Source organism: Seriola dumerili, unplaced genomic scaffold (assembly GCF_002260705.1).
Source record: "Seriola dumerili isolate Sdu_G_001 unplaced genomic scaffold, Sdu_1.0 BDQW01000242.1, whole genome shotgun sequence".
In the NCBI taxonomy this organism is placed as follows: domain Eukaryota; kingdom Metazoa; phylum Chordata; class Actinopteri; order Carangiformes; family Carangidae; genus Seriola; species Seriola dumerili.
The window spans coordinates 3015327-3042022 of record NW_019174497.1 but is presented as its reverse complement, the minus strand read 5'-3'; the positions used below and the strand labels follow the sequence as shown (position 1 = coordinate 3042022).

At 44.0% G+C, this 26696-nt stretch overlaps 1 protein-coding gene across 1 annotated transcript; it reads left to right on the top strand.

Annotated features, from left to right (window-relative positions):
- The first annotated feature begins 735 nt into the window (after nucleotides 1-735).
- Nucleotides 736-26664, top strand: LOC111229682 (prickle-like protein 1). The gene is made up of 8 exons (XM_022756104.1): nucleotides 736-933; nucleotides 19280-19483; nucleotides 21420-21533; nucleotides 22452-22589; nucleotides 23503-23706; nucleotides 23931-24117; nucleotides 24203-25075; nucleotides 25201-26664. The coding sequence occupies exons 2-8, from the start codon at nucleotides 19295-19297 to the stop codon at nucleotides 26064-26066; spliced, it is 2571 nt and encodes an 856-aa protein (XP_022611825.1). The 5' UTR covers nucleotides 736-933; nucleotides 19280-19294; the 3' UTR covers nucleotides 26067-26664.
- The last annotated feature ends 32 nt before the right edge of the window (nucleotides 26665-26696 follow it).

Sequence of the window (26696 nt, the reverse complement as noted above, 5' to 3'; positions counted from 1 at the left end):
CCAGCACATTTTGTCCAACTCAATAGACAGCGAGCCAATAGCCTCTTTTCAGAGTATAGTGCATATAGACTTACCTTTCATGGCCCACTGTAAATAGGGCTCGTGTTACAGTCTGTGTGGGAGAACATAAAGTACATTGTGAAAATTTCATATTGGTGTCGAGAGGGACACATAGGTTTGCAAAAAAAGATCATATTTCTAGACCTGGTGATAAAATGTGTGCGGGGATGTAGGTGCAAAAGGGGTGATTGTGCACTTGGAGTATTTGTTAGTTAATTAGTTTTAAGTGGAGAAAGGTGGAATTTTAAAGTTCACAGTTTGTTTGTTTTTCAGCCTAGATAAAGGCAAAAGTTCATATAGAGGTAAAGGTAGCCCATAGGCAAAGGCAACAAAGGAGGATTAACTCACTTAGTAGTTTCCAAGCACTTAAATTACGCAAACAGTTCTCCTCAAACTCCCCACTGCAGCGGCAGGAGTTAAACTCACAGGAGCATTTGTCCGCTGGGCTCCAGACTGGTCCGTCTCTCCAGGATTGGTGGGGGCCGCTTGTTTAAGCCAATAGGCAGGGCGCACCGCTAATGTCATTTCACTGTGACCGCCGAGAGGAGCACCATAGCGCACCGCGCGCTGCTGAAATGACTGAGATGTGGTGACAGTGGGTGAAGTCGGACCAGACTCTCTCTCTCTGTCTCTCTCTCTGTCTCTCTCTCTCTCTCTCTCTCTCGCTCTCTCTCTTTCTCTCTCTCCCATGCAGCCCGTATCTGGGGTTTAAGCTTATCGCTCTGCACAGCTCTGGGTTCAGCTTCGCGGCGCAGTGGTGCACCCTCTCTGGACTTTTCATCTTATGCCAATGAGACGCAGCGTGAATCGCTTTTCTCACTTCAGGAATATTGGTTCTGGATACCCGTTTCACTGCGACTGAGCGCTTTGGGGGTGAGTGGACCAAGTCACTTTTTCTTTTCTTTTAATAGTTTTTTTTTTTTTTTTTTTTACATTAATTTCACTATTTTGGGCAGTTTCTAAATAGGCAAATTTATGGTAACATTTATTTTCAAGTTCTACACTATGAAATTGCTCTAAGTAGACACCACTGATGCTGTGATCAAGAAAAAAATGCGCACATGTTGACCTCAATCTTGTGCTTTAATAAGAAAAACAAACGACACCTTGAACAACACATGGTGAGAAAACAACCCATATAACACCCAGCAGTTGAACTGATACTCTCTAGAGGCAATGGGCTACTTGTATCAACCCCAAAATGTCATCAAACTGGCTTTAATCTCCTCATCCTCCAATGTTGCTTTGCGCTTTTACGCAGCAGAGACACGTTTCACTTTCCCCTGCGCGTGTAGCCACAGTAACCTCATTTCTCTGACGATGAAGAAAACTGGAAAAGACGTGGGGTGCGTGTGGGAGCGTGGAGTCCTCGGGGGCCTCCAGATGTATGGACTCAGCTGTCGCCTGTCACTTTGGTGACAACTGGTCCGTCGCTCTGTGACCGCTGCTTGTCCGCCACTGCAGGGCTCCATAGCTGTCAAGAGTGTGTGCTGAGTGAGGGAGAATGTGGTCACACAGGCCGGCCACATACAGTACGAGGAGTCACTCTCACTTTCTTCACTTTTAACCTTGACGGATAAGGCTAGAACGACTTGACCAAAAAATAACAAATAAAGAAAGACACTGAGAAGTCATTCGAGCTGAAATTTAGTCTTGAAACGTTTTATTAAAGTAAATGAGCACATCAGTCCACTTGTTTTTCTCGAGTGAGTGTTGATACCCTTGATAGTGTGATCTGCACTACCCTGCCTTGTTTCTAGTGCTCAGGAACCTCATTGTCTGGTTTTAAGGGAGCCATAGTCTTGCATGAAGATGCGCAGTTTTGCAGTGCAGTCAGCTCTTGGTATAACATAAAAGCTGCTTGAATGAGTTCATCTCTCCTTATGGACCTATTACAGTGCTAAACACGCCATAAAGTATTTCCTTTGGAGAACAATGACACACCCTCAAATTTCAAACATCTCCATTCTCAGCTGTGATAAAGTGTTAAACTTGCGAGGCACAGGAGAGCAGCCGCTGTTATATTTAACCAAGGCTGTCCAAAATAATATTTAGCTCTCAATAGAGCACAGTAAACATCACCATAAGCCATTAAGTTCTGTGCTGGGTCTCGTGGGGGCTGACAGAATGACGGACCCACTTGGCTCAGCAGAGTCAGACTGGCCTGAAATCTGTCACTATGGCCACAGCTGACAAATACAGAGCACTGCTGATCCTAGGACAGTTTCAGCTTGATGCCTGTTAGCTAAGTGAGAGAAACAGATCCAGGACATGCCACAGTCTGTATTTAGACACATTAAATATCTAGATTGTGGAAGTGATTTGTGGTATAGCAGGATAGTTCAAGCAAAAGTGGATTTTTTTTAAAAAAAAAATGTCTTGGAGCAATTTAACAGCACAAAGGAGGGAGGTCAGCTGCAGGTTCTGCACAATGTCAACAACGCCACTTCAAAGTGTAACCGACCAGGTCCAGAGGCTATTTTCAAACATGGTCACACACATCCATGAGTACAGCACTTTTAACACTCTGTCCAGACACTGTCCGGTGAAGGAAGAGGGTGTAAGGAACTCAAAAGGAATACTTTGAGTGAGTGTGAGTGTTGGGCACAGAGATACAGGGATGAGAGAGCGCACAGAACAGAACCAAGGTGGTGGTGTCACCTAGTGGCTAGAAGGGAGGTAGACGGCTTCACTAGCCTGGGAGTCGCACAAATTCACCAGTGGCATTGTGTTTACAACCTGAACCACTTTACATTTCCATCCTGATAAATTTTAAAGTAAAAAAAAAAAAAAACTTTTAAGGTTTCATGTAGACAAGTTCATCTGCACATTAAGGCTTTACAGTGATTTATACAATCATATATTGTTGTCAATGAGGCCTACAGTTAAATCAGAGCATGTAGGCCGTCATCTAACATCATTTCTAATGAATGATACACATATATTCACTGTAAATGTTATTTGATGTATTGCCATACTGTATATCCACTGGAATCTGGGTCTCATAATTCACAGCTGTGCTTATTTAATGTTTAGATGATCTACCAGGCGAGGCATGTGTGTTAGGGGAGATGTGAGCTGAGCTTATACTTTCAACGATCTGCTGCAGGTGAGAATTCTCTGTGATGATTAAAGTTATTTATAGACTAAATGATTTACAAGTGGTGTTTTTGGAGCAGCTCCACGTGTCACATGGTGCCGGCTCAGTCATTTCCAAAGCCTTGAAGTGAATCAAAGGTGCCATTAATAGAATCAAACGACTTAAAAAAAACAAAAAAAACTTGTTCTCGATTATGTGTGTGAATGTGAGAGCAGAACACAATGGCTGGACTTATCATCATTTTTCTTGGACACAGCAATGGAAACAGTTCTGATCCTCCTCAGCCAACTTGATGTTTACAACTGCTCGCTTAGTAAATGTGGATTATGTTAATGGTTGATTTTAGTACCAGAGTGCATAGTTAAAAACCGGAGGATTTAGGATTGGGCAGCAGATAAGCATAGGTCTGCATTTTGTATGAGCACCTCCATAATGCAGCTTTCAGCCGGAGGAGATAGCTTTAACATTAGCACACGTAGTGCCCAGCAAGAGCGGTGGAGGTGGAGACAAATCACAGACATGAAACCAGTCTCAGACATAAACAGTGGCGCATGTTGTGGTGTGTGTGTGTGTGTGTGTGTGTTTGTCTGAGATGGACAGAGACAAAGTGTTCACCTATATGTGTGTGTATGTCTGTAGGTGTTGGAGAGTGCATGCGTGTGTGGCAGACGCCCAGCTGAGTGTGAATGAGCAGAATATAAGTCCCAGTGCCCGTCTGTATACGTTTCCCACTGTTGATTTAAAAGCCCGGTACCAGTGAAATGTACACAGAGGCCTGTTTGTGCAAAGCTAGAATGAATCACCCTCGCGTCCGTGTAAATCGCCTGCAAGCCAAACACTCTGGCAGCCTTTTATCCCCAGACGTGGTCCAGCTCACCACAGCAGGGCTAAAAGCAGAGCGGGACAGGGCCGTGTGTTGTGAGGAGCTGTCAGAGGAGGCCAGTCTTTCATGGCTCTGGATGGAGAGATGTGGCATGGAGTCGGGTTGCCATAGACAAACTCCAGAGAGCAGAGCCCATTGACTGTAAACTGTTTGTGGTAGGTTGGCAGGAGGCTGGATGAAATATGGCTTGTTTAAACGCCGGTGGTCCCAGAATCTGTGGGCACTGGGCCACTGGCTTGAATGGACGGTGGCCTGGATGGTCAAATTTAGGGCACTGTTACACTGCGGTTTATAGAGAGTGGGATAACCACTGTGGACGCCGCTGTCTGTTGGGACAGATTATAACTTTGTGCTTGCCATGTGGTGAAGTTCCCCGCCTGTAACTTTCAAACAGCATCATGTATGAGAGTCAGTGGGATTCGCCTGGAGCGGTGACACACATTGGATCCACATGCTAAGCATTATCCTAAAGTGATTAAAGGTAGTTAGTGATTTAGCGCCTCCAGGCACAACTCTGTTTATTAGGAGCTGCAGGATGATGTTAGAGGAAAACGGGTTTGGCTCACACACCGGAGTTCAGTGCCCCAGCACAACTCTGCTAACCACACGCCATAATTGCGGGACCAACCATGAGACCACCACGATGATGAAAGCCATACTCGACACACATGTTTCATTATCACCACCATGTATAGGCATGATGCTCAGTCCTGAATGAATGCTGGGTAATAACCACGGCGCAGTGCTACAAAGCCGGTTATTATCAACATGTCTGTCTTTGATAAAAGGGGAATAACAGATCTGAAGATGCCAAATGTCAGCAGCTTCAGCGATGGAGCTGTTGGAAAGTTCTTCTGACCCGAAATGACACAAACATGGTTGCCTGCAGGAGGTCATGTTGGTCCCTCTGTCCTCCGCATCTATGGGGGAGCCATCCAAGCAATCACAACATCACTGGGCTAGGAGCAAAAGAAAACATATTACCCTGAGATAGTCGTTAAAAAGCCCAGCTCATTTCCCCGGCACACAACAGGGGATTCAGCTAAAGCTTTCCGGACCCCTGGCTGGAAATATGCAAAACACCCCACCACCCACCACCCCCTCCCTCCCCTTCCTGTGGCTCTTGTTCCTCCGGCCCTGTTGGCATTGTCACAGGGGTGGAGTCAGTGAGCGTGGATGATATGGAAAAGGTCATCAGGGTTTAAAAATGGACTCTGCGGGGCAAGGGATTTTTGGACTGACAACAAAGGTATTTCCTGAGACTCTTTAGAAAGGTTACAGTTACAGATGGAGGGGACACTTGCTGGGTATCAAATAGATTATTAATCTCAGAACATTTACTCATTAACACTTTGATCGTTTCGTATTTAATATGTCATCAATCACGTTTGGAAACATATTTATGCATATAAGAGTTTTATACCAATTCCCATATCGCAAAATGCTTAATTTAATGATAATAACTAATTAAAAGAAGATTAACAGAAACACAAAGCAAGGAATCAATATATTATCCGCTTGCAGCTCTTTCGGGAAAATATTTAAACTGCTGCTGTGTCCTCTTATTGTTTTTCAATAGAGTTTTCATGTTTTCAATTTCTTAGTGGGATCTTCAATCGAAGAATATTGACTCCTCCTGTATACCATTAGATTTTGCACTATGGTGTTTTACATTCATAATGAATAGCTAGAAACTGATTTCAGCAACTGATGAACATAATGGAAACCTAAGTGCTGATCCATTGTGTATCCATCTACATTAGCATTTAAGCATGATTTAATGCTCTTGTGTTGAAGACAGATGGTAAAAATAAAACAAAACAAAACAAAAATAGTTTCATGCAAAGAAGGTCCATCTAACTTAACAATGCAGTGTTATTGATGTCCCTAGCTGTGGCCATATTTCCCCAAAATCAGCTAATGCTAGATTTTACAACTCAAGCAAAAACAAGTGTCGAGCAGCAAACATTCAGGTTGTACCAGGCAAGAAAAATAAAATCATATAATATATTTTTCTTCTCACTGTTTGTGTCACTGACTGTTCACAGCCACCTCAACCACCTCAAAATACAATGTTTTTTGCTTTCAGAATATATTGGTTTGTGTTCTTATGTAAATAATACACCAAGAACATGAAGCAGGATTCATGGGAGCTACATGTGAAAAACTGAAGTGGGATCAGAATCAATAAAACTGACTCGTAACCAAGGTGACGTACCCACTTCTGTGTATGAAGAGATACAGAGGACAGGTAAATTACACAGTGCAGCCACAGATATTCCATTCCAAACATGTTCTCTCTGTCTGTAAATTATTATTATTATTATTTTTTTGTCAAACATTGTATTCAAAAGCTATCTTTGATTGCATTAGTCTGTTAAATTGGTTTGCAGCACTGAAGTGCAGGGACTATCTAATGTCCTCCCAACTCCACTAATGCTCAGCTCTCAGATTAACTGTGCTATTATTAAGTTTACTATCATGGGAGTTCTGTTTAGCATTTGCTGCACAGTAATCTCTTATCATTCGTCTCTTCACACGGAGGAAATGTATTATCATCAGTTGGAAATAGTAATCGCAGTAAAGGTAGATGTTGTAGCATAACATAGATGGGTCAATATTGACAAAGGCCAGCTGAGGACATGTCTTGCAGAGCAGCAGCCTGAGGCCCACAATGGGCCCACTGAGCTGACACAGAAACACTTCGTTTGGCCCCAACAACCTGACGGCAGCTCCTAGAGAGAGGCCAGTTCAAAGAGCCGCGCTTTTGTTTGCTATGCTCGCACTGTCTTCCTGTTAGGGGCTGGGCTCCCAAAGAAAACAAGAGCAGTGGCTCACCAGATGTGTACATCTGTGCATGTGTCCCTTCCGTAGGCAAACACACATACTTGACCAGAATGTTTTATGAGGTTGAAAAGGAATAAAAACTTTAAAGGGAGCTCAGATTTTGTGAGAAGGATTATTATTTTTCAAAACACACATGGCGTGTATATCTCCACCCTGTCACATGTTCCTTTATGCTGGCTGAAAATGGTTTGGTGTCATTAGTGAGCTCAGTATTAGCAGCTCCAGAAATAACACACTGACGCTGACTGAAACAGACATGATATTACATGTGAGGTTTCTAAGAATAAGCGCTGCCCTGGAGGACTGGTATCCTTAATTTGGGGGGTGATAAGGCAGCCAGCTCTGTCCTTTTTTTTTTTCCATTCCACACATACATTGTGCCAACACACACACACACAAACACACACAAACACACGCACACACACACACACACACACACACACACACACACACACACAAACACACACACATCCCAGGCACTAATGACCCTATGTCTGGCCTGTATATCTGTTAGACTGACTGAGGCCTCCTGAGGGCTTCAGATTGGAGCTCACTGGACCTGAATACACACACACATACACAATATACACACAGATTCCAGCTCACGACTCACACACCTACCTTATCTACCACAGACCACTTTTTTTCCTCCACCCCTTTTCCAACTTGCATCTCAAAATTACAAAGAGACCCAGCTAAATTGTGCAACATATTCCCCTTCATGTTGTCAAAGAAATCAAAATAGCTTCAAATGACTGTTTAGAGTATGGATGTTTTCCTGTAATCATGTTGTCAGAGCAGTGGTTTACCATAAAAAATAAAAGAATTAAGTAAAATAATTTCATGCCGGGAGGTATACAGATTTCAGATTTGGGAAAATGAGAGCACTGATACTGGATCAGTATTGACAGACACACTGAACTGAGGTATTGAAATGGGCACTGGGAGAGAAAAATCAGCAGTTTAGAGTAACTATAAACTCCATTTTTATCAGATTACTCACTCCGAATGTTCTGTTTTGGAAACAGATGTTTCTATTATCCGTCTTTTAAAGATCTAAACCAACAAACGCCTTGAGCCAAATTATGATCAGGCACTAATATTTAGGTTATCACTCCACTTGTTGCCTGATACATGCCATCATCCCACCCAATCACTTATTTACAACTGCACAAAGATTATGTTACAGAAATTCATCTGCAGACGATATATCAAAATATATGTCAAAACCACAAAGAACACAGAGAACCCGAGTCAGAAACAGATGAGAACAGATTCACAGATCATCAGATATAAGCTTGCCTCCCAAGATGTAGGACCTCCATACACGCGTAACCTCTTTGCCCTTTTCAGAAATGTGAAGACTTTAGACATACATCTATCGTCCAGTCTCAAACAATTCCCAAACTCGGCCAGGACTAAACGTCCAGTCGTGCGTCTCATCATGAAAGTAAGTCTCAGATTTTTTTTTTTTTTCTGTACATTTGAATGTGAGTCACATGAGGAGGTTAAAGGGTCAACAACATCAGAGCAACAGGGAGCCTCACAGGGTAGATCATTGGGCCTCTCCTCTGCTCTTTCTGCTGTTTTTACTACCACCTTAATGACTTAAATTGTGTCCAATTAAGCAGAGCTGGAAAGAAGCATCCCGGCTCTCAGTCCTCAGAGTTCCCTCTGTGCTGTGGCACTGGAGCATGTGTTTAATTAGAACGCTCTAAAAAGACTGTAACGGAGTGTTTCTCCAGGAATGTTAATCATTAGTGGGATCCTGACTGAGCAGCTCTTAAGTGTTTTAGAGTATTGTTGGATTCCATGGTTCGCCTTTTGAAGCCGTGCGGCTCAGGAAAATGCTTCCACGTGTGGGAATTGCCAACTTTTTCTTCTTCTTTGACTGCATCCTCTCCTTCTACAATGACTTGCTCATAGCGCTCTCGCCCGAGTATTGCCTGTTTGGTTACGGCGGGTTCATTCATGTGTCCGTTTGAGCCCGGGGCTGGAAACACACAGGAAATAGTTTTCTTGCCGTATGAAGGATATACTGTTGAACTCTGAGGAACGTTGAGGAGAGGAGCCCAGATGTGTGTGACGTGTGAGGTTTAAGTTGTGTGTGAGTTCGACTCTCTGAAAGCGTGAGGTCATGAGCTAAAAATGTAGTGAAGTCTGAAAGGTCGCAAGTGTTGAACCTGGACCTGGACATTGACAGGGTGCTGTTTCAACAGGAGTGATCAAACCTTTTCACATTACACAGGAATGAAGGCATGGAAAACTTGATGCTTTTCCTGCACATGGGGAGAATATTAAAGTTTTATTGAAGAAATAAAAATAAAAAATGATGGTGAAAACAGAGAGTCATTGGCTTAAGGTGTTAATAGGGCTGTTTTGTAATTTTATGTCTATATTCATCCCAGTTTGTCCATGGAGACCACACATGACAGGCTTTGCCCTTTGCTGATCCAGTGCTTTTGACAGTGCAAGTGTGTAGTGTAAGAGCAGCCCATTCATCCTCAGCCCGCTCTGTGTGTAGACAGCCACAGGCTTTTGTTGAGTTATAGTGTCCTCAAATAAAGGGGCTTCCTCCCTTTAACAGCCCCGGGAGCTCTGTCGCTCCACTTCCCATTGTTCCCAATGAGGTCCAGCTTTTACAACTAGGTGAGAGGGTGTCAAATTGAGGGTGAAATATGACCGGTCCCGATCGTACATCTCTGCAATGTTTGGAAAAGCAGTTAGAGAACAGTGCACTTATGATAAAGTGAGGAAAGTACCAGTGTGCTGACACCAGGCTCTGTTCAGCACGAACGTGTTATGTCATGTATTACAGGTTGAAACTGGACATTCAGGTTGTATTACATCATATACAACACAACAGGGTTACAGCAAATTAAATACAGCAGAAAGAAATGGGTAGATAAGTGATATGCTCAATGATTGCTTCCATGAAATCAGGACCATTCAAACTGACATCATCTGCTTAATGATTATTGTGTTGGTTTTATACAATGCCATTACATACTGTAATCTAATTAAACACAGACTTAGGTTGTAGATTTAGGATTTAAGTGTTGTGATCTTTTCATGTTGTAAGTTAGAAAATTAGATTTTCAGTCAAGAGTTGAAAAGTTCAAATGTTACCATATCTCATTTCCAATTTAGCCCAATAAATCCTGATTTCTCTCCGTTTTTCATTTTGATTTCTTCCTATTCAGTGCTCATGAGAAACACATGATCTTTAGTAAGGTCAAATGTCAAGTGAGTAGATATTTCTCTTTAATTTTTACAAATGTCTCGTGTCAGAAACTAAGCTCAGATTTAAGCTATGGCCTCAGCTGCCTCCAGTGTGTCAGAGTGAACCAGTAAAAAAGGGGGTTATGTGAGGGTTATAGGGCTAACAAGCCCACAGTCTGACCTGAGTTTGTCAGCGCCAATCTAGCTAAGTCAATATCAATGCGCTGACTGCTCCACCAGCTGACCTTTTCCTCCCTCTTTCAAGGCGTAAAAAGGATTGTTGTTACAGTAGAACGATAGGCTTTTATTGGCCTTTATAACTGAGGCCTTTGTTGGGCCTGTGTCCTGATAATACCCATTGGCAACTCATTTAAACCTTGAGAATGCCTACTTTTTATAAGGAAGCTCACACACCAGTGAGAGCTGTTCTCAACAATGGTCATCAATGAGGGTAAGTTAGAGACTGACCTTCCCTTTGCCCCTTTGGTGCCCCACTTTATGACACGTGTTAGGACCAAAATTTGACTCATTTAAACACATTGGAGATTCCATCCTCACCGTGAGATATAAATGGCATCCAGCTTTGATTGGCTGCTTTGTTTTACGGGTCCCCTTCTTCAAGGACGTGTTTGGACCGGAGAAGAATGCAGCTTTATCATCGGGGTGTTGGTTCTGATGATCATCATCCCTGTCCTGTCATTGTCAGGGCATGCCGGTCATGGACTACCTCGCCGCTAGCACAGGGTGTTTTCTTTTTTTTTTTTTTCTTTTTTTTTTTTACAGCGGTGAGAAGGTGCAGACCAGGTGTGAGGTGCTGTTCAGGTCGTTGTGGCTATGACAGGGGAATGGGCCGTAAAACCCCCGGGGCCATAGATTTATGGGTCATCTGGTGCTCTCTAAGGTCAAGGGTCAGGGATGCATGACTTGTCCATCTTTATATTATTCAACTATCTGAGGTGAACCTTGAACTGTGCGGCTGGCTACTTTTAACTATACAGGCGTACGGACTCAGAATGATTTTCAGGATGTTGTTGTGCTGATTCAGCTTTCCCATTGGAGAGAATGAAGATAATCCACAGACCTCTTTAAATAGTTGTCCACACCCTAGTTCATTGTCAAAGGTCATTGTTTCTCTTTTGAAATCTCAGAAGTCTTCACATTTGAACTTCAAAGATGTCTGTGGTCACCTCTCTGAACTTTTAAACCTGTTACCTAAATTTCTTTTTTTTAAAAAAGACACTTTCATTTAAGCTTCAAATGTGTCAAAATTGAATAAACCTTCCTCATCTCTACATTTTGAGGCTATCGGGGACAATTCTGTTTACTCATGCTGGTGTTGCCAAGTAGGGTCTGCAACTTTTGTCCGGATCAGTTGACCATCTTAGCTTTGAATTTCATTAATACCCCACCCCCCATCCCCCCCACCCAAAGGCAGGATGCTGTGTTGTCCCTCCCCACTAAGACTTGCTAATGGAGCAGAGTGCTGAGTCTTTTGGACCAGCACAAAGGCCTGAGGTTTGCTGTGAAAGGGTGCCTCTCCTCCCTGGCCTTGGCTGCTACAATGGCTTTGTCCACACACCCACACAAACCTACAGTCCACGCACCACGCAGGGGTTAACGCACATTGGCTTTATTCTGTTTTGGATAAAACTGATTTCCTTTTCTCTAAAGGGAACATCTGCAGGTCTAAGTACCATTTTATTTTAAATGTAAATGACAGAGATATGACAGTCTCCATACACCACCCACGATGTGATATTTCAGCACATAGTGGTGTGAATGTGAGACGTGTGGGCACGCAGAGGATGGGAAAAATGACACTCAGTCAGATGCTGTCAGTCAAGCACAGGTAACCTAAACTAGGAATGAGTGGCCATGTTTATTCCGTTCTTTTTTTTTTTTTTTTTTATTGGGTTTTGATTAAACAAGTTCCACATATCAGCTGATCTGTGATGTGATTAAAGTAGACTGTGGACTTTACACCAAACTAGCATTAAATCTCCTGCGAATACGTGCTAAACAGTCAAAAGGTTGACAGTGCTTGTTCCATTTTTAAAGCCATTTGAAGATACATTTGTCAAAGTATTTAATTGCGTCCACTACATAAGGGTGTTTACCTTGTGAACCCTGTTATATCAGCCCCCACTTAAAAAAAGCCCACAGTGTAAATGCTTCCTGCATTCGTTCAAGTTCACAGAATTACATCCTGACGTCACTGCCACAAAATTAACACAGCTGCTAAAATGTTTATAAAGAAAGCAATTTTAGCTGTTTAATGGATTCCTTGCTTCCCAGTAAAACGTTCTACTGCTTTGTTTTACAGTCTTAAAGTATGTTAAAGCTCCGCAACAAAACCTCACACAGAAAAGGATAACCTCGCAGTTATCTAAGACACAATTATGTACGCTATAAAACATGTCCTTTTGGGAGAAAGTAACACTTTGAAATTGCAACCGAACAACTGCAAAAGGATGCAAAAGGTGCAACTGTCCAGGGTTTGACCTGATGCAGCCACTTTTGTTTTCTGAGGCAACAGGAAGGGAATCACGCTCTGACATTCCTGCAGAGGTGAAGGAGAGGCAGAGGTCAACTGTGTCCTCCCTGGGGAGTTTCAGTGGACGTATAGTATGTAGTATAGAACATGTCTGCAATTACATGATAAAGGTAGAACCGAAAGCCTGGATATAAGCTAATATCAGGTTTGTTTCAATAGACTGGAATATTCTTATTTATGTTTGGGATATGAAGATAAATACAACTGAATTAGGGTTGTAACTAAAAATGCCAAATATAAGTTTCCAGAGCTCAAGACATTCACTTTACCATCATACAAGAACAAAGAAAAGTGGCAGATCATCACAATGGAGAAGGGGGAAATAGGGAATTTTTGCTTTTAGAAATTATTCAATTTGCCAAAAATAGTTGCAGATTAATTTTCTGTCAGTTGGCTAATCAGTTAACAGATTCACAGTTTAACCTTTGATCTGAATATCATGTAGTTTCTGTAGCATTTCAGTGAGCTCAGTGACTATTATGTTGAACCTCACATTACAGTATGACTTCACAGATTCCCACAATATAGTTATTCGTTCGCGTTTTGTACGACTCAAAGTTGAGCTGTACAATGTTGGACATTTTTAACCCTCATTCAGACAATGTTAAGCCGATAATAACAGATCTGTGGTTGCAGTATAGTATTTGTGTGATTTATATGTCAAAGGTCTGATAGCTGGTCTCATTTAGATTTGCTGACATCACGTTCAGTCATTGGAAGGGTTATTTGAGGCAGAGCCAGGATGTTGTAGATGGTAGGAAGCAGGGATAAATAATGCATCTTTTGCTCACTCAAGCCAACAGTCGCTCTATAATCATAAAGCTGTAGTTAGTAAACAGCTCTCTGTGACTTAATGACATTTTAGGGCACAAAGAGGCAACCACCAGATAAACCAAAGCCTGACTGCGACGTGCACCACCTTCCCCACACGTCTGAGCTGTTGATAGGGACGGAAAAAGAAGACTGTCATGTGAAAGCTGTTGTGGATGCGGGGCGGTCAGTGTGGTAAAATGAGCTCTGCCATCACTGATGTGCTACTTAAAAGCTCAGTTCCTGTGAGCTTCAGCTCTACCGGTGGTTCTCATTTGGAAGCATGTGTTTGAAGTATGAGGGGAGGGTCAACGGAGGAGAGACGCCTCGCTCTTCCATACCCTACTGTGACTGGCTGCTCAGAGGTTAAGGGGGCCAGGCTGACGTTAAGAGGGTTTGGTCGGGGGGGAAAGAGGAGGAGGGAGAGGAGGAGGAATGGTTGGTGAGAGAGACAAGGGAGGGATGACCATCTGGTTGAGCTCCTCCATGTACACGCACGCGCACACACCCCTCTCAAACACTCTCTCCCACGCACTCAGACAGACATCTCCCTGACTTTTTACAGTCTCAGCTCTGATATGGGCTCTTACTGTGCTGCCAGCTCTGGTAGAGAAGGCTGACTGCTCCTGTCGTGGAATTAGAGCTCTGAGGATCTTGCATAGATATGGAGCCCAGAGGCTGGGGAAGAATCTAGGACCAGATATAGTGGTAATAAGATCCTTTTTCCTGCTCACCTCTGGAGAGTTGGCCTACACTGAGGTAAGACCAACAGGGAAATGACTGAACAAGATGTAATCAGGTTTCTCAATAGACTGTGTTTTGGTTGTAGTGAAGCTGAAGTGGAGGTGTTACAGTATTGCACATTAACTCATCCTGAACTGTGTTTTGGTACTAGATGAAACAAGACATTTGTATTATTTAATTTCATGGGAGGATGGTTTAATTATTGATCACAGTATTGCATGATTTAAAAGACATACAGTGTGTTATATAGGTAAAGAGGGAGCTCTGTGCTCAGTGTTCTCCTGCTTTGCAGACAGAATCTACTGGGACATAAATGTGTTCGATGTCTGCTATGTGACAGCAGCACGTGTGTGTGTGTGTGTGTGTGTGTGTGTGTGTGTGTGTGTGTGTGTGTGTGTGTGTGTGTGTGTGTGTGTGTGTGTGTGTGTGTGTGGAGTCTTAGTTCAGTCTGGCCAGTGCATGCAGGTGGTCTCCCTAGTGCAGACCTCTGTAGGGGATGTCACTCCCATCCATTTGGTCTTGAAAAAACACCCCCCTAGACACGAAAGGAGGCTTCCATAAGTTGACCAAACTCTAGCCGTGCAGCACCTCAACACTAACCTGAACCCTTTTTATTTTGAAACTGATTGGAATCAAATACGTCCTTCTTCAATTTTTTTTTTCAGTTCTTGTCTTTATGATGCTCAGTTGATTTATTGGATCTTTCAATTACAGGTTTAACCTTAAACACTGGTTCACACAACGATCTACTTGTCTAACAAATCTGATCTGGCCTGCAGTTTGACATGTGTTTTTTCCCAAGATATTAAAACATATTATTATTACGTGCCAGTAGTTGACAGGCTGTCATTGGAAGATTTATGTGTACAGTGAGAGCAACAATATGCTTTTTTCTGCAGTTAAGACATATCTTCTCTTACATAAGAAGAAACCAATTTGTCTGAGTTCAAGCTCAAGTAAGGAACAGGGATTTTGAACAGAAAATCTTGTTTTTCTCTTCCACTAGAGCCTATGTTGCATTGCTGAGCTCGCAGCAGCCAAGTTAAACATGTTGGGCCGGTCCAAACTGACAGAGAGCACTGTGTTTGGTTGTGTGCATGTCCATCATCCACTTCCTAGAGGAATATAGACAGTAATTCAGACCAGAAGCTGCTTATTTTTCCTGTGCACTCTCTCAAGGGTTGTTAATCCAAGGCTCCAGTGTCTGGATTTTGTGGGACTCTGGTTGAAGTGTTGTTGAATGCTCTTTTTAAATGTCGCTGGAGGCTGCATTTAATGGTCAGTCGCAGTATGAGGTCCTGTGAGAGGTTTGTATACCATAAAGTGATAAATAAGATTACACAGTAGTTAACACATGATGCTGACTGTCTGTATTCACCCTCAAATTCTGTCTTGAGGGTGAATACAACAAATCAGTGCCTATTTGCTTCCTTAATGAATCAAGTTTGCACCCACTCCTTCACTGAGCTTCTGTTACACCGAGCTTGTTGCAATATAAGCTTTTTCTGTAACAAAACTATTGCTCATTGTGCAGTTTCTTTCTGAGACACAGATCTCTTCATTCATTCTACGTTCTAGTGGGAGGTTGTGAAACCTTCATTCACTGAAGACCTTTCAAAGCAAGGATGTGTTTGAGCTTCCCTCTTTCACCTGCCTTGACTTAAATCTCCTCTCTTTTGTGGAACAAGACACATTAACATTTTCATACATGTCAGTCACCCCATTTTAGCCTCAGCCTGATAGCACCCCCGCCACTCTCTGGCCCACTGTGGGCAGATCAGTCAGATATGCAGCTCCCAAAGCCATGTTAACAAGCACCTTTACAAAAGAGTGAGGGGCTGTTAAACATTCAGGACTGCAGGGGTCTGGCTAGTGTGGGAGGAGGGCAGGGCAGGGGGGAGTGGAACAGTGAGAAGGGGGAGTTTAAAAACTAATCTTGCAAACCATAAGTCCCTTGTTAGAAGAAAAAAAGCTTAAAAGCCAGCACAAGTGATGAGTCAGTGAGTTGGCAAGTCGGTGTAAGCATGGTTAAGTTAGTTGGCTCGGTGCTTCTGTCATTCAAAAAGTTAAGGAAGCGTTCTGGGCAGAGTCAGAGGAAATGAACTGCATGACATCCAAAGGGAAAATTAGCATGCGAGCAGATGTGGTTGTATAAGAAGTGGCTTTGCCTAACACCGAGCCGTGTACATCCTGGATTCCTCTTCACGAGCCTGGCTGAAGTTCAAGCCTGACATTCCTGTGAGTCAGGTTTGGCTGTGTGAGACATCCTCACGGAGACTTGGCCAACATGTGAAAGCAAACATCTTTTTAACAAATGTAGCGCATGAGTGAGCCTGTGCCTGATAAAATGCGAGGCTGTGAAGTTGGAGTCTCCGGGCTCCTGACTGAACCTGCCTATAGTTAGCTATCTCCCACATGAAACCCTAGCTAGTCTCAAACAAGGCCACATTTTTGCAGGTTATTTTGGTCTCATTTGCAAGTCAATAAATGCGAATAGAACAAGAGAGTGTCTTTTTTGTCACTCCGCTCTCTCATCTGAAGACAGGTTATCTGGGTTTGAGGGCTTTAACTGTCATGTATATGGAGATAACACACCACATCCTCAGGAGAAAAAAAAGGGAGATAAACAGGCTCTTGATGGGACAAGCCTTCAGTGGATTCCTTCACAAAGGCACCATTGTTCAGGACATTAGAGGCGTTTTAATGGGACATGTCATAAGCCAATCCGCCTGACTTGACACTTTGTGGAACAATGCAGTCACGAAGTCCCAAAAAAAGCCAATGGATCCCGTGCCACCACTATCAGTCACGCTCAGCTCTGATTGTCTTTGACTAGTCAGGCTAGATGGGGGCATGCCAGCAGTTGGCCATGGTGAGGCCACGAAGGACTGACTTGTCCTTGAGGAAGATGAGTTGATATGAATAGCCAGTAGCTGCCTGGCCTGGCATGCAGTGTGTGTGCGGGGGGGGGGTCTGGCTTGCCACTATCTCAGAGAGAGTTGTCACTAAGCGAGAAGCAGAATACATGAGCATACAGCTGATTCTGACAAGGTGTTTATGGCACTGTATGTGTGGGGACCAGCATAGTCCACAGTGGCCTGTGTCCCATGTCGGCTTCAATCATATAGGTGTGCATTCCCACTTCATGTATGCATAGGGGCTGCACACTCCCAAGGGCAGCCAGGCATATATATTATTCCAGGAGAGAGCGCAGATTTTCAGGCTCCTTTACTGTCACCCCTGTGTTCAAAGGCTGCATTTGAGTGTGTCTGGTTTTCTCAGCTGTCTCTCAGCGGCCCTCGTTTGCCCTTGCCGGCCGTAGGGGGGTGGAGGCTTTGGGGGAGGTGGTGTAAGGGCCAGGCTGCTGGACACTGGCTGGGCTCCCATTTGATCTCAGCTAGAGCCCTTGGCCTGTGAGAAATGACCACAACTGGACTCACATACATCATCTCCATGTCTGCTTGGTCCTGCAAAACTTACAGCAGCTCAGGAGATGAAGCTGTTGGTGTTCAGGAGTGATTTGGTCACTGACTAATGAAGCTTTTGATTTGATTGGCTTCACAAACTTAGTGAACTTGGTGCCATTTTCCTTTTGTCACGCAGAAAACAGGGTTGACTCCCCACAGTCACCACCATGAAACTATAAGAACAAATAACACATTCTTCCTCTTACAAATGAAAAGTCTCATTCATAAATAATAGCGTTATAATATTAGCAAACTTAAGCTCGATATTGCCATTTTACACGTTACTGAATCAGCTTGCAGTGTGTAATTATCAGTTGTGGCCACAGTGGCCGCTGCTCAGCGACATTTACTCACAGTTCACTTTAAAGTTACGCTTTTCTGTGTGTTTTATGCAGCTCAACACTAGTTTATTTTGTTTCTACTGCAGTGCAGTGACGTCTGCAAAAGTGTGGACATGTGGAAATGCATTAGTGACTATCGCCACCACACACATACTGTGGGTCAACAGTGTGCCCGTCTTTTCATCTCCTTGATCTATTTTTTGCCCCTCTGCTGCATTGTCAGTGTCCAACCGAGTATCAGTCGACCCCATCGCTCCAATTCCCCCCTCTGTCCATTCCTCCCCATCCAACTACTTCACCTGTCTGGCATTGCTCTGTTCATCTTACAAGATGAAAGGATGATCAGACGTTCACTGCGGCAGGTTGGAAAACAAACACTCCAAAGAAAAAGGGGAGATGAAGGGAGAGACCAGGATTGTGGACATTCTCCATATGGTGGCCCTGTCTTAAGGCCAGGCCTGTGTTTATACAGACCTCAGGCTCAACTGATCAAGCCAGCATCAGATCCCATGTGGTGCGGCCCCTCTTGGGACACGGTATGACGTAGCACCGCAGCAGGCTAAAATGATGACTCATTCAGACCTAAGCTTCACAGATAAGGTGAAACAGCCGGCGTCTGGTGTTGTTCTTACTTTTCCTACTAAATTACAGTATGAGAAAGGTATGCGAGGTCTGAGCAACATTGGCCGACACTGGGCGTACGTATAAGCGACACTGAATTCACTGAGTGTATTTATGAATGGCTGACTGCTTGTTAGTGTCACTATAATGAGATCGGACGTCACCTCATGAAGCGTAGGGAATTTCCTAATGGTCTCTATATCCTCAAAAGCCACATGAGGAGGGCACATGTTTAACTGCCACCACAATAGCATTGAAAGGGTATAGTTCTCTTTATGAGTGTCTTTATGAAGTCGACTCATCACCAGAAGCGAACCAAGAAAAGCTTGCTCAGATACCATAATGGGCTTTTGAGTGGTGGTGTGGGCCTCATGAAAGAGACAGTGATAGTGTGATTCAGCTGGTGGTTAACATTCAGTGGAGTGGCACTAACATGAGAGAAAGCGGATTAGATGGAGTGAGGATAGCATTATGTGGGGACTGGCTGATGTAATGGTTTGTTAACCAAAATTTCATTTTCTTGTCCATTTCAATCCTCCCTCCTCTTCCTGTCCTCACCCCAATTCCCTTTTCTTCCCTCCCCTGACCCTTCCTTTTTTTTTTTTTTTTTTTTTTACATTGTCTTTCTAGTAAAAAGAGAGTCTGATGAGCCTGGCGAGTGCAGCAGTGTCGGCGGCTGGCTTCCAGGGTGGGGCACGCCAGCGAGACTTGATGATGGAGCAGAAAGTCAGTAAGCTGACCTCTGGCTTCCAGCGCAGCTCCACCTCCGACGATGACTCAGGCTGTGCGCTGGAGGAATACGCCTGGGTACCACCTGGTCTTAGGCCTGAACAGGTGAGCGAAAATCTTGCTTACAGGGGACTATTCTTTTGTCTAGTGTTCATGAAATTCATGAAGGGCTGAGTTTAAACAAGCCTGCTTGGTTTGGAAATGGGCTTCTCGTAATACAAAGAAGACTTGAAGCACTATATCGTTTCTCTTTAACTGCGGTGTCTATTTCATTGGTTCACAAATCATTAATTCCCCAAATCACCACAGTGAATAATGGTGTATCCTCCTGACAGGGAATAAAAACAGCTCTGACCTGATTTTAACTCCCTTCTAGCCCATTTGCCTGGCCCAGATAAATGCTATTCAGCGCATTACTGAATAACATACCAACTAGAGTCTCTGGATAATGGAGCCTATGGGACAGACAACATATTTCCTAAAACTTTTACTTGGTCCCTTTGTTTGAGACAGACTTGTCAGGCTTTACCAGGCAGCCACTTACAGGCAGGATGTGTGTGTTTTTATTTACAAACTGCGGTATGGCAAAGTCTGCTCGTGATTATCAAGTCCTCTGTTAGGATGAGGACTTGGTGGGTCGAGCCCACTGCTGCTGGCAGGATCAGGAATCAAGGGGCCTTCTTTTAACAAGCCCCCTCCTTCACTAACACAGGCAGGACTGTTAGTTGTGTCCGCAGGGCAGCCAGTGTGATGTGGCACTTTCCCAAATCGGCTGTTTTCCTCTTCTCCCCTCATTTCTCTCTCTTTTCTTGCCGCGTTTCTCTCCTCCTCTCCATCCCACTTCCCTTGTTAAACAACACACATGGAAGCAATGAGGGGGTGATGGGCAAGGAAAGACGGGTTTGCAGCAACAGAAAACCTTAAAGCCCAAACATGCCTTTTGTATGGGAAAATGCATCAGTCGACTGTAATGCCTTTACTGCAGCTATTGCCCTGAATGGGCCATGCATTATGGGTCATCATTACAGTGAAGAAACATATAGGGCCGAGGTGATAGCTGACTGTTCCCCAGCCCCTAAGGAGCTGGATGAGGGGTAATAGCAGCATGAAAATGTGCATAATTTATGGTGGGGGGCAAACGTTGGGTTGATTGTCAGGGTAAATTGCTGTAACCCCCCTCTAGACGGCCAAAGCTGCAGGAAGCCCCCCCAACACACAAGACAAGCACATCCCACCTCTTTATCTGGCTGGCTGTAATAGCCCCTCCCTCATAAAGTTTAGTTTTCAGTGGCCAGCCCCAAGGGTCAAAGTGCCACCACGACAGGCTGCTTTGTCCTGTCCCTATAGAGACAAGCATATGACTGGAAAAATACAACCTTTAAACTGATTTGACCTGTTGACCTGTTGTTGGACTTGTTTAGTAGAATATAAAATGATTCCTCCAGTGCCATCATCAAAGAGTGCTGCTGCTGCTGCTGCTGCTGCTGCTGCTCTGTCTTCTCTGTCTCCTTCTGAGATAAAGCTGATTTAGGGGTTAAAAACTTGAGCAAACACATTGATTCCACAAAGTCAGTCTTCCATACATTTTACACAGAGCTGTCCCAGAATGTGTCTCATCACAAATTAATGTCCCGGTTCTTTGGATCTTTGGAAGAAAAATTTGTGTTCATGAATATCCTGTCCAAGATAATAACAATAATATATTGCCTCAATTAAATGGATGTAAATTTGGGTTTAAAAAAGTTCAACTTCTTGGGGAACCAAAAACCAGCTATATGTTCAGATTGATGACCGCACATTCTTGAAAATATATCATTTGGAATGAGTTTCATTTGTCTTCTGGGGGGATTCACTGAACCTTTCAGTTCAACTTAAATGTTTTTTTGCCTCATCAGTTATATGTTCAGATTTTAAAAATCTTCTTCAGCAAAGTTACCAAAACCTAGTAACTAGTCTTTAAGCTTTCTAGTTTTACTTGGTGTCATTTTACTTAGTGTGTTCATATGCATAATCACTTTACCCAATGCCATGATTTCCCCAGGTCCAGTTATATTTCTCCTGTCTGCCTGAGGATAAGATCCCCTATGTCAACAGTCCAGGAGAGAAGTTCAGAATCAAGCAGCTCCTGTATCAACTGCCACCACATGATAATGAGGTGAGAATATTTTGAGTGAATGCTCGTAAATGCGAGTATCAGAAAATACATCACAGCAGGTCCTCTTATTTCTGCCACAGCAACGACAAGAAAGATCCACTCTCCATTTCATTTGAGTAGCTGTATCTATTGCTGCCCGCTAAACCCACAGCGTTAAAAGTCTCGCCATTTCCATGCCATCCCACTAATGTGAGCCCTTGGCATTCACGTTGACATCACACTAGGGGATTTTTGTTCCACAATCTTGTAGACATGTAGTGAGGGCACAATGTGACTTTTGACTTGATGATTTTATGATGTTTGCTGGCAGCCCCCACCAGTAGGATTCCTGTCATAGCAGTGGTTTTTACGAGGACTGCTCAGCAGGAGAGAGGGATGCTGGCTCAAAGAGGCTTTATGTGATGCCACCACCGCAGTGGCACCACAGTCCGACTTGGCTGTCTCTTGGCCTTTGTTGCCAGTCCTCTTGATTTCACTCTAAACACAGGCCTTGTTTGTTTAAACGTCTGCTTTCCCTCTTGTTAAGGCTTTGGGAAACATCAAAAAGGCCTGTTGTAAAAATGAGATTCTCAATCAGGGACTGTGGGTGGAGATATGTGGAGCGGGCGGGGGGGGGGGGTGTAGGAAGGGCAAGCTGAGGTCAAGAGTTGCCTTTGTTCAGCATGCTCTGGTATGCACTCTGCCCTCTCTTATACTCACAAGTTTGTAACCTTTATTAGTGGCCGACAGTCCTTGCAATCAGATATTTCAAGGAGCCTAATATGAAAAGGTAACTTGAGCAACTGCAACAAAATTCATATGCAGTCCAGCTATTTTTTTTTCAGCACCTTTAAAAGAAGGAATCGTCCCATTTCTTGATGTGAAAGTGTGATTGTGACATTGGCCTTCTTAACCATAACATATCATCTTCCCTCCCAGGTGCGTTATTGCCAGTCCCTCAGTGAGGAGGAGAAGAAGGAGCTACATATGTTCAGTGTCCAGAGGAAGAAGGAAGCACTGGGGAGAGGCACAATAAAACTGCTGCCCCGCAACCTTCTGAACAGCATTTGTGAGCATGTACGTGCCCTGTCTTGCATGTATTATTTACAACTGTAAATATGGAGAGGACTGGGAGAGTGACCGTGGTATGAACTTGTTTTGAAATCAAGGACCTAGCGCATAGTCTTTCAAAATCCAAAAGCCTTCTTCAACTACAGTATTGAAAAAAAGATTTTTTGCCCGTTCACTGTGCATCTCCTCCATGGGTATTTGGTTAATCTGTATCCAGTTTTAACTAAAACCCAGAGGGGAAGCGGAAATAAAGATCTCAATGTCAGCCATGCTATTTAAGAAAATCCCTAAACACAAGCTGGATTTGCAGCCCTGCAGACTAAAATTTATTCTCTGCTGAGTGGTTTGGAGTGGCTCAGTAGTGTTTCACTTAGAATTTACAATGACTGTTGAGCAGCCAAAGGGTGCCCATAAACCTTGTCAAAACATAGTCCAACTGATGAAGCGCTCCACGAGACACCCCTACTTTCTCCAAGACAGTTTTTTTCTCTTGTTTTCTTCTTTTTAACTGCCTGTTCTATCCAAAGTCACTGTAGTTGATTTGAAAAGTCATGTCCTCATATGATACACGGGTCAGGGAAGAAAAACAAATCGGCCACTCTGGGACTGCAGTTAGGACAACCCAATGGGCTTGCACACACAGATGCGCCAAATATTTACCCCCTCATCAACAGAACAAATGTACTCGGAAGCCATATGATGATTAGTTGCTATGGGCTAAGCTTTGTGTTACATTAGGAGCCAATTTGGGCTTGAAGCCAAAGCTGTGTCCATGCAGTTGTGTGACAGATGTAATTACCTATGCAGGATTTACATAACCTTATTACAGAAAAATTTGGAACTACAGCTAATGTGCAATTTCAGAGTAATTTCAGGATGTTATTATAATCAACCATGTGATTGTGTCTGCATATTTCAGTGTGGTGAAAGCATCAATGGTGGAGAAATGGCAGTGTTCGCCTCAAGGGCGGGCCCTGGGCTGTGCTGGCACGCTGCATGCTTTGCCTGCTCCACATGTAGCGAACTGTTGGTGGATCTGATCTACTTCTACCACGATGGAAAGATCCACTGCGGAAGGCACCATGCTGAGCTACTCAAACCACGCTGCTCAGCCTGCGACGAGGTAAAACCGCAAGACTGACATACTGAGAAAAAACAATGTAGTAGAGGGAAAACATCCAGAGTCTGACGTTTATGGTCTTTGAGGCTAACCTCTGGGATAGCAATAACATTTATTTTATTTCTACATTGACTTGAATAAATTCAACATGAATATACAGGCTGATGACAGCCAGGAAGGTAGAAGATGGCCGTTTTGTCTCATCCAGTGCACATCTTTGTCCACAGATTATTTTTGCTGACGAGTGCACAGAGGCAGAGGGGCGCCATTGGCACATGAAGCACTTCTCCTGTTTTGAATGTGAGACAATTCTGGGGGGTCAGCGCTATATCATGAAGGACGGCAGACCATACTGTTGCGGCTGCTTCGAGTCTCTTTATGCAGAGTACTGTGAGGCCTGTGGAGATCACATTGGTAAGATGATGGTTTTCTCAAGAAAACACCTGTAATACTTGTCTAGACTAAAGAGTAGTGATGCTAACCATCTCAACATTTTCAGGTGTTGATCATGCCCAGATGACCTATGATGGGCTTCACTGGCATGCCACTGAGAGCTGCTTCAGCTGTGCTCAGTGTAAGAGCTCTCTACTGGGCTGCCCCTTCCTGCCACACCAGGGTCGTATTTACTGCTCCAAAGCCTGCAGTCTTGGGGAAGATGTACATGCCTCTGACTCCTCCGACTCTGCCTTCCAGTCAGCACGCTCACGTGAATCCCGCCGCAGTGTGCGCATGGGTAAGAGCAGTCGCTCAGCTGATCAATGCAGACAGTCACTGCTTTTCTCACCTTCTGTCAACTATAAGTTCCCTGGCTTCAGTGGAAATGCTGATGACACGCTGACCAACAAGCTGGCCCACATGAACTTATCTGATGAGCATTTTTGGAGAGGACGTGGTGAGGAGACTGAGGCACCTGAGGACCAGGAGGAGGAGGAGTGGGCAGAGCATGAAGACTACATGACTCAGTTGCTATTAAAGTTTGGGGAACACGGGGTCTTCCAGCAAGCCAATGACTCAAGACCAACAGATTTCTGGATCGCTGAAAAGGACACAAGGTCGAAGCAGGAGTCCTCTAAAGCTGTCAGTGGCAGTGCCGGAGGACGGGGGAGCCTTGCCAGTAAAAAGTACCAGGCTGACATGTATTGGGCCCAGTCACAGGATGGGCTTGGGGACTCAGCCTACGGTAGCCACCCGGGCCCGGCAAGCAGTAGAAAGATCCAGGAGTTGGAGCTGGATCATGGGGCTGGAGGAGGCTTCCAGGGAGAGGAGCCACAATGGTACAATGACTCTTTGGAGTGTATCACAGATGAGTTCAAGAAAACAGATCAGAGTGTCCGAGACTCCATGGACTCACTGGCTCTCTCCAACATTACTGGTGAGTAGATGTGAAATGATCAGGTGTAAGAAAGTAATTTTTTATGCGTTGGTAATAGTTAATTTTTAAAACAGGCTCTTAAGTCCATGTGCAGACATCTTATAATGTTTCTTTCTCCTCCCCAGGAGCCTCCGTAGATGGTGATGGTAAAGATAGACCTTTGGTTTATTCCCTGCAAGGCTTACATGAACTGGAGACAGAAGACTGTGAGAAAACCAGTAATATGGGAACCCTCAACTCCTCTATGTTACACAGAAGTGCAAATTCCCTGAAAAGCCTTGTATCTGAGCAGGAAGAGGAGGTGGAGGAGAATGTTCCAGAAGAAGAGGAGGTGGCTTTACCAGAGGACAGACCCAAACCTCACGTCCCTGCCCTCAGGCGGACGCGTTCACAGTCTAGGCCTCAGCAAGTCAAATTCTCTGACGATGTGGTGGACAATGGCCATTATGGTGATCTCCCAGTGCGCCAGCCCCCTATGAGCGAACGGACTCGCCGGAGAGTGTACCACTTTGAGGAGCAGGGCCAAGAACTACACTCTGGACGCCACCATCACCACCACAGGAGGCGCCGCAGTCGCAAGTCTCGCTCCGACAATGCTCTTAACCTTCTGCCTAAGGAGAGGGCCCAAATGTGCTACAAAATGGACCACAGAGGGAACGCTCATGGCCCCAAGGGGCACCAAGCCTTCCATGGCCAACCCAGTCCTGCTGCTTTGTCAGACTATGGGCTACAAGGCCCTGCCATGGGGAGGTTCTTGGGGCTGTATGGGGATGATGATGACTGGTGCTCCACATGCTCTTCTTCATCTTCTGATTCTGAGGAGGAGGGCTTTTTCCTGGGTCAGCCCATCCCTCAGCCGAGGCCCCATAGACACTACTACACTGATGACTTGCCCAGCCCTGTGGTAGGCATTTCTTCCTCTCCTTATGGCCAACGGACTAAGTCCAAAAAGAAGAAAGGGCACAAAGGCAAAAACTGTATAATTTCGTAGACTTTCGTTACTCTCTTATACTTTGGGTAATGCTGTGCCATACACCTGCTTCTTGTCCACTGTTTAAAATGCATTAACAACTGCTTGCTAATAAGTGCTTCACAGCACTCAATTTACCAAGGTGTTTGTGTGAGACACAAGTCCTTATTCTAAATCTTCATAGGTCAACACTCCCCTAGCATTACAAAATGCCAGTAATAAAGTAAGTAAAGTATTTCAGAGTAATGCATATTTATAATACACCATCTAAACTGTGTTTATTTAACAGTGCAGATATTAATGTATATATTGTAGAATTAAAAAAACAAAATGGCTATTTTTATACCCTTGAGTTCATGACATGCTTTGTACCAAAATGGCGTAAAAATTTAACTATTGGCAATTGGTACAGAGATTTTTCCATGAGGGTGGGTGTCAGAAATGTAATGACAAATTGACGCTGACCCAAGCTCTTCAAATGTGTGTTCTTCCAGGCTTGTGCACCGCTAACATAAGACAAACACTAAGTGTATTAAAAGGCCTGGTTGAGTGGTGTATTTATGGTTCACTGTATCGTAAGCAAATCATTGTAATCTGTATAAATGTACAAACTGGAATATAAGGCTAAGATAGATGATAATTGTAATAAAA

Coding starts and splice junctions, on each gene's coding strand:
- LOC111229682 (XM_022756104.1), top strand. CDS start 19,295: ATGAGCCTGGCGAGTGCAGCAGTGTCGGCGGCTGGCTTCCAGGGTGGG. Junction 19,484..21,419: donor CTGGTCTTAGGCCTGAACAG/GTGAGCGAAAAT, acceptor TGATTTCCCCAG/GTCCAGTTATATTTCTCCTG. Junction 22,590..23,502: donor TGAACAGCATTTGTGAGCAT/GTACGTGCCCTG, acceptor TGCATATTTCAG/TGTGGTGAAAGCATCAATGG.